The sequence below is a fragment of the Colias eurytheme genome, chromosome 28 (assembly GCF_061535395.1).
Source record: "Colias eurytheme isolate Ceu_HAF_F1 chromosome 28, ilColEury1 Martin Lab GWU primary, whole genome shotgun sequence".
NCBI lineage: Eukaryota > Metazoa > Arthropoda > Insecta > Lepidoptera > Pieridae > Colias > Colias eurytheme.
The window spans coordinates 6,021,760-6,030,827 of NC_143007.1; the positions used below are offsets into that span (position 1 = coordinate 6,021,760).

At 34.1% G+C, this 9,068-nt stretch overlaps 1 protein-coding gene across 1 annotated transcript in view; it reads right to left on the reverse strand.

Moving 5' to 3' along the window:
• fra (neogenin protein frazzled) overlaps window positions 1–8,959 on the reverse strand; it is a 108,359-nt gene extending 99,400 nt beyond the window's left edge. Inside the window, exon 1 of the mRNA XM_090117413.1 lies at window positions 8,686–8,959. Coding sequence (XP_089973539.1) covers window positions 8,686–8,770 — 85 coding nt within the window. The 5' untranslated portion in view covers window positions 8,771–8,959. The remainder of the gene's footprint in view (window positions 1–8,685) is intronic.
• Window positions 8,960–9,068: the final 109 nt, after the last annotated feature.

Sequence of the window (9,068 nt, forward strand, 5' to 3'; positions counted from 1 at the left end):
AGTTCATTCTAAACGATTAAAAAGCATATTAGTATAGAAACATAAAGGATGTTAATATCTTTGAGTATATTTTTTATCTGAACTATTCTACCTTCATCACCTTAAGAAGAGAATTTCCAACAGTCCTTTAATAATATTTACCTCCCTAACTCGCTAGTATGTCGATAATTTCCTTTTTAAAATACTTTGACAACACAATAAGTGCGGGCAAAGCCATGTGCGGAAACCTAGCATACAATAAGTCTCTATAACCTAGTATATTATTATTAGTCTGTGCTATAACTTATAAAACTAAGTTGTACATCAAAATTCAATCAAGTAATCAGAGTAAAAGCTAAGCCTGCCATAAAAAGCTTATGCATTCCATCTCGCTCGAACGCGTGGGTGCGAGAGAGACGGCTGTTATAACAAAGTTGCCAACTTTGTAGGGTAATTACAATATTGTAGGAATAAATATGTTTTCATATATGAGTATATGTTTTGTAAATATAATACGACTTTTGTATTGTTTATACCTACAGCTAAATTAAAATTCATAATCTTAATTTATAGCTGTATTTTTGAATTAGTTATGTAACACTCAAAAAAAATTTTTGTTTGTCTGTATGCATGTCCGGGCTAAACTCAAAAAGTACTGCATGGTTTTAGTTCAAATTTCGAATATTACTGACAGGTCTGGTCGACATATAGGCTGCCTATATACTAATCATCACGCTAAGACCTCTGCTCTGAGGCTAAGACCAATTAGAGCAGAGCAATGCGGATAAATACGCGGGGCACAGCTAGTGTAATAATAAATATCCGAAATGATGGTCACAGCTTACACAACATACAACACAAGCAAACCCGCGTGTAGATAACTAGTTTAACACACAAATATAGACACACAGACAGACCGTTCAAACGTAAATACTTGCGGGAAATCCAAGTCGATATATTTATCATTCAGTACTTATAACTCATGCACGCGATGTCACTATTCAACCTTAGTGCTAATAATACAAATCCTATGGACAGGATTACATTACTATTCTTCTATAATATAAAAATGAATCGCAAAATGTGTTGGTAAGCGCATAACTCGAGAACGGCTGAACCGATTTCGATAATTCTTTTTTTATTATATTCCTTGAAGTACGAGGATGGTTTTTATGTAGAGAAAACGTAAATATGTACCACGGGCGAAGCCGGGGCGGACCGCTAGTTTCAATATAAAAATCGTATCATCTTGTCTTTTTGCGATGACCAAGTTAACTAATTCCAACTTTACGTCATTTGACTTATACTATTAACATGATTTTATTTTTGTCCTAGCGGTCCGCCCCGGCTTCGCCCGTGGTACATATTTATGTTTTCTCTACATAAGAACCATCCTGGTACTTCAAGGAATATAATAAAAAAAGAATTATCGAAATCGGTCCACCCGTTCTCGAGTTATGCGCTTACCAACACATTTTGCGATTCATTTTTATATTATAGAATTTGTCACCTGTATGCGCTAAGTGTTTGTATGTTAGTAATTAGTATGTAACCAATTCCTTTTTTTAACTCGATTTTGACTATTTTTGACTATCTTTAAACGAACAGATGCAGATGTAATCAAAACGTTGTACACTTATCAAGGATCGATGACAACACAACAATTGCTTGAATTAAGCGCTCTAAGCTCTTAAAACTGTACAAATTTTATCTTTACAATATAAACTTACTAGTCAACCTATTAGACCGGACTCTCAGTGGAGTTTCGTTTGCAAAAATAGCGGACCTAAATCTGACTTCTGATATATATTGTATAGATCCCAGACATCCTATAGACAGATGTTGCCAACCAGTTTTGTGGTCCCCTTCCCCGCACCCCGGTAATTAAATATGGCATACAAAGAAAAAAATAAACATTTCCAAAACATGCCGCGTGGTGTATCAAATGAAAGAGCTTACTGAGTAGATCACGAATATATAGCATACTATAACATTTCTTACACTTTCTCTAAGATTTTTTAGAAAATTTACGAAAATGGTCCATTTTTGAGTTAACTTTAAACCAATATAGATTGAAAACTCATGAATATATTTTTTAAATTATTATTTTAAATAATTAACAATAGTCCATTGTTTACGATTCAATAGTTCGTACAGTGAAATAGTTGCATGGGGGAGTGGGGGGAGCATTCAAAGATGGCAAGTATATTTTCAAGTTTATGCCAGAAATAAAGGCCTAATACAAAAATATCGGTGTCAGGGCTTAGAATAATTATCTCTGCACTGTCTTTGTGTTTGACAGAATGAAAAATATGGCAGAAAATTCTTGAATCAGCCTCTGTGTGATTAGATTTGGCTTATGCCATAGTTTATACTTGAAAATATACTCGCCATCTTTGGATGCTCCCCCCACTCCCAAATGCAACTATTTCACTGTACGAACTATTGAATCGTAAACAATGGACTATTGTTAATTATTTAAAATAATAATTTAAAAAATATATTCATGAGTTTTCAATCTATAGTGGTTTAAAGTTAACTCAAAAATGGACCATTTTCGTAAATTTTCTAAAAAATCTTAGAGAAAGTGTAAGAAATGTTATAGTATGCTATATATTCGTGATCTACTCAATAAGCTCTTTCATTTGATACCCCACGCGGCATGTTTTGGAAATGTTTATTTTTTTCTTTGTATGCCATATTTAATTACCGGGGTGCGGGGAAGGGGACCACAAAACTGGTTGGCAACATCTGTCTATAGGATGTCTGGGATCTATACAATATATATCAGAAGTCAGATTTAGGTCCGCTATTTATGCAAACGAACATCTCCTTGGAGCCTGCTCTATATATTATATTACTAAAATATATAAAAATATTTTTTATAGGTAAATCAATGTGTCAATCTTTTTGCTACAATTATCAAAAACCACCATTTCCCAAAATTCCGCTCCCGTATAAAACAGGGCGCTTGTGCACTACAAGGAATTTTACTGTCCGGCATTCCGATTTTTTACGGTCCGGTGTGGCATGAAAAAACCGATGAATTGCTTGTGCACCTGTCCGTCTTTACTCGGATCAGTGCGGTACAGTTCAAGGAAGTATGGCGGTATAATGCTATCATAAATGATTGTTTTCGCATTTTACAAGAAACGAGTAAAAATATAGAAGGTGAAATATTATATTACTTCGTTATAATAAAAAGTAAAGTTCCGTAAGAGATTTAAAATGCGTGTTTCACTTATTTATTTTAATCGGTGACGAGGAGCTAAATCTAGGTATTCCCACTTGAACTTTAACTTACCAACACTTACTTAGATAATAATTATAGGTCAATGCTTGGTCAATGTATATAAAATAATAATACCGACTTCTCAAATCTCATTGCCAGCTAAAAGAAAGTAAAACAAGAGCTTGCTTTCAATTGGCATATGCAATAAAAAGAGTAAAATCCAAGCAAGTGGGCACTCGAAAACAATTATACCTACAGTGACTCGTAAACTCAAAAAACCATCCGGAATAGGGAAATGTCGGACAGTAAAATTACGTATAGTGCACAAGCTAGTATTTAGATTAAATGCGTGCCATACCGGACCGTAAAAAATCGGAATGCCGGACCGTAAAATTCCTTGTAGTGGACAAACGCCCTAAAACCGGGTGTTACGTCAAAGCTCGCAATAGTCGAAGCTTATCTGACAAGCTTTCTAAAGTTCACTTGCCCACGTACTATAGGGACTGTATACATCCGCCCTAATTCACTTATACTATTCTACTAATATTTTAAATGCAAAAGTTTGTGAGGATGGACGTTACATACACGTCGTGTTTGTTACTCTTTCACGCAAATACTACGGAACGGATTACAACTTGAATTATCACAATTTTTATTCCGGAAATCCCATGGGAACGGGAACTATGCGGGTTTTTCTTTGAAAACGTGGGCGAAGCCGCGGGCGGAAAGCTAGTCTACTACAATATTACAAATGAGGAGGAGGATGTAGGTATGTGTTTGTTACTCTTTCGAGAAAAAACAACTCAACGGATTTTGATGTTACTTGGCAAAGATATAGCTTATGTGCCAGAATAATACATGAGCTTTAAACAAGTGTTTTTGTCCATAATTCATGCAACTTGCGAAAAGCGTCAGCTAGAAATGCGACGAAGTATATATACGTTGTTAGTTGTATGGTTCTTAGTTTATAATCCTGTATTGAGTGTGCGATAAAGTATTTTTCATTCATTCATTCATAGTATAGAATGCTCTATTTAAATTATTTTACGACAAAATGAAAGGTTTTGTACAGACAAGAGACAAATAGAAGAAGATTCATTTCAAAATCTAAACTTTAAGATGCAGTTCCATCATAGCTTTATCAATTCATTCGAATAAATTCAGCAGTTTAACATATTATTACCTATAAGTAGACCGTAGAACTAAATAAACGTATTACATCATCAAAGCTAAAACTACACACGTGACATAACTGAAACCGCACTTGGTCAGCGTAATAACCTAGAACCTTACAAGGCTATATCTCGGTTATGAATAAATATCATGTTTTAATACTTATAATATTATTGCCATAATACAGACCTATCTTTATCATTTAATTTAATTAACAGATTCAATTAGTTTATTTCATGTTGTCTATATGAATGCGTGTATTGAAAACATTGACTAAATCTTCATTGTTACTAACAATTTCTAAATAGCATCTTAGTAAAACAGTTACGTCATTAGTATTAAATTTTAAAGCAACTTACGTAGCATGTTTTACAACAAAACTTATGCCATGAAATAATCATACCCATGTATCGTACCTACGTAGTACATTAGAATGCTAAAAAAATGCTCTTTCGTCCCTCGAGATTTCAAATACTTTTTATAATTTCCGCACGAAGCCATACCAAAAGGATGCGACGCATTTAACTACCTACGAGCGTAAATCTGTATGCATACAGATTTATTTCCCCATACATGTATACAGTATGTATGTATATTTCTTTCGCAGGCTCTGTAGCGGAAACGGCTTCATGAATTTTAACTTGAGAGGTGTCATTAGATTATATTTAAATGTGAAAGGCTTGACTTATATTTTGTACCCAAATCTATATATATAAAACTCAAAGGTGACTGATATAGTGATCTATCGACGCACAGCCCAAACCACTGGACGTATCGGGCTGAAATTTGGCATGCAGGTAGATGTTAGGACGTAGGTATCCGCTAAGAAAGGATTTCCCGAAATTCTTGCGGGAACGGGGATGCACGTACAAATTCGTGGGCGGAAGCTAGTTATGTATATTGCACGCCTAATAAGCGAAGCGTTGAGGTGGGTACTACTGTCACTTCGCGCAAAACATCTGATTTTTCAAACTTAAAATGTCTTTATGTATCATACATTGCACTTGTAAGATAATACATACACACACATATTAAGAAAAAACACTATTTTTAACATTCATGATATTTTTGATGTCATTTTTGTTATTTAAACTAGTTAAAAAACAGTTTAAAAAAGTTCTGTCTTGGACGTCCGTGTGTCTGTATGTGCGGATCCTTTTTCTTGTTAACACGATAGCGACCGAAATACTTTACTAATCGAGTCTTTTTTTTTCTCTTACGCTTGAGTATGCTCAGGAATAGAACCCTTTCATTTTTCAGGGTCTGATTCGATGTGGTTTAATTGTTATTAAATAAACAAAAATAATAATTAATAAATATTTATTAAAAAAAAATTATGAGGCGTGCACTTTTGGATTTTCCAAATTATATTTACAATTGCAATCAGGATATTTTTGAAAATGTCAGTTATTCCACTGTTCCACATTCATAGCAATTAGCAAGTTCTGTCCTATATCAAATTGTTTTTTTTTTTAATTTAAATAGCAAATTTATATAATTAAAGTATAGAAGAAAACAACGTCTATCTCATCGTACTTTTTATACTAATGATAAATTAATTATAGAGTTATTGTCTTAATATGCTAAATGACATTTTCTATATCACGTTACACCGTTACACGTGTAGTAATACGTTTGCTAACGGCGAGTCCCGTTTGCCACTATTGCAATTTTTTTCACATAGTGGCAAATATTTTTATTACTAATTATTGAATAATCTGTGCTTATATCCACCGTATCTTTCTATCCGCGCGTATCTTCCCAACTAACAACCGTGCGACTATACCCGTATAGATGTATCTAGTCCCCACTCCCACACATAATGCACTTTTGTTTCTGCATTCCCGTTGACGTTTTATTCCTCTATTATCTTTAGAATTGTTTTAACGAGTGCAAAGATATGTTTGTTTTAACGTATTTTTATGTGACAGCATTTAGTACTTTTACCGCGGTGGTTTGCGTGTAGATTCCATTTTACAACTACGTAAAAATGGTTTAAAATTTACAATTTACATATTTTATACATATTTATATATTCGTGGGAATCGAATTTTCGTCTTCATTAAGTGGATAAATGCACCATAGTATGATAGTAACATTTTTAGATAGGTAGCTTCTTGTAGGTATGAAATTAATTATTTAATATCCCAATAGCCACTAGCTGCAAAAATAATAGAAATAATGTAATCATTTGTTTATGTAATTTTTACCGGCGACCTCATTTGATGTCGTTCCTATGAAATAAATTATTGGCAAACCGATATTCCCACAAGGCTTCTAAAATATTACGACAAGTAATTTTAATAATTTTCCCGGCTTCCAAGAATAAGGTTTTTTCTGGAAAAGAAACCTCTACAGTCTACAATATATCATGTTCCAAAGCCTTTAAGGTTTTTGCGGGTAAAAAACTTGATATGTGTACTTCCGCAGTATTTTATTAACCTGATTTTTTTATTGGAAAATATTATTCGTAATTTATTTTTAAATAACAACGTGTAACATTTCAGAATAGGTAGAACGAACGAACGTGGCTGAAAACCTAGGTAATTTGATGTAGGTAACATAGAAAACCAAATTAATTTTATAAATTTCGTTGCTATAGGTAACTAGGTAGGTAGGTATGTAATTAATTGAAGACTAGCTATGCGTCCCGACTTCGCCTAAGTTACCCTGTCGAAGAATGGTCGTACGGCGTACCAAGTACCAACTCAGTAATTTTGGTGCATGTACCTACAACACAGAACAGTTTGCTGAAGATCATCACATGAATAAATGCATAGTTTACGATTCTATAAAGGACATACCGACAAACATTATTTTATATATAGAATACTTAATTCCTTTTCTCATTCATTCGTCAGTTTATTTTTACATCTACGATTAAAAACTGGTTTTTATAAATAAAACGGGAACAGAAAACTTGTACGTGTAATACTGATAATCGCTACAAATAAATACCTAATACCTATTACGATTTGTTCACTTAGGAATAAATTAAAACAATTATGTTATTTTCTTACAAATCTATTGTTGCATTATATTAGTCCAAAACCTTCTGAAAAAGAAACAAAATATTGATAAAGAAAAATAAATAAACCATCGAAAAATCCGCGTAATAATAATATAATAATTAATATTCACAATACGCTACGGGCATTTTTCAAACATCAGAATTTCCTACAAGAAACAGTGTTCCAAAATTAAAAATACATTCCTATAGGAAAAGCTTAACGTAAACTATGCAATAAATATAATCCGTAATTAACTCAGTTTTACTACCAAAAACAGTGGTTTTAGCTCTCGCCCGAAACAACATAGAAAAAGCTATTTATGCCTTTCGTAAAATTTATTACAATATATAAATCACATGAAGTCGTAAATTGTGTCAAATTTGTTTGTTTAATGTATCTACAGACGCTCCGATTTGGTTGGTGCCAACCATATCGGAACCGACAAGGCAACCATTCCAACATTGCTACAGATTGTCCGACGGTTGGCCTTCCAGCTGTCAGTTGACCATAGAGTAATATGTCAGTTGACCATAGTACGAAGAGAATGGGCTAAATTCTACTATAGAAATAGAGAAAATTACAGTCATATGCGGCTCTTACAACTTATTTTTTAAGGTTTGTAATGTAGCCGCACTGTCAATTTTTTTTAATACTTCTAACATAATAAAATACGCTTGATTTCTGGCATCTCTATTTGCGTAATCTTTGTTACTTAAGTCCCACAAACAGGGAAAGTCTTTATATAGTTCCAGCAATTTTATTAATATGTCACGTTCGGTGACCGTAACTCCCTCGGCGTTCATGTTGACGTCCTACACCGGCGGCGTTGCGAATGTGAATGAGCCAATTACCTATATTACTCTATGGAATGAGCCGATTTGGTCGGAACAAAGCTTCCAGACGTTCCAATTTGGTTGGATCGGATAGGAAGTTGGTTTGGTCGGTATCGCCGGCGCATCCGACCACGTCAAACCAATATTAATAATAATTATGTCGGACCGACCGCTCTCTACACTTTCCGATTTGGTCGTGGTCGGATGGTTGGCACCAACCAAATCGGAGCGTCTGTAGATGCTATTAATCCGATATGCTATTTCAAATATCGAATGTAAAGATAATAATTTTACAGTGCGCTTATTATATCATAGTAGGTATAATATATTTGTAAATATCTCTCGGTGCCGCTAAGATCAACGTTTTTCTGCTCCTTACAGTGTTACTTATCGTAATTTAAGGTAAATGCACAGCGATCAATATAATAAGGGCTTTATTTATAAGAAAGGAGCTCACCTTGGGTATGGGTAAACAAATTGATACAGGCCAGTAAAAAAATCCAGTTTCCGACACCAAAACGGCACATCTCTGTCCGGCTCATCTTGAAACACACATACAAAACACTTCACTACAGGTTTTAATTCATAATTATCACATTTTCACATAAAAACACGATATTTTCGTGAAACAGATATCAAGCGACGCAGTGCTACTTCGACACTATACAATCCGCCATTTTCGTTGGGCTAGCACTGGTACGTTCGGAAATCCAACACGAACTCAATATTAAAAGGTCAACGTCCGTGACAATCGTATTACACACTAATGCGAAGTGAGCTCATTGAGTGTTTGAACTGAAGTGAGGATCAAATTAAACTCTTTTGTCTATGATGATGCTA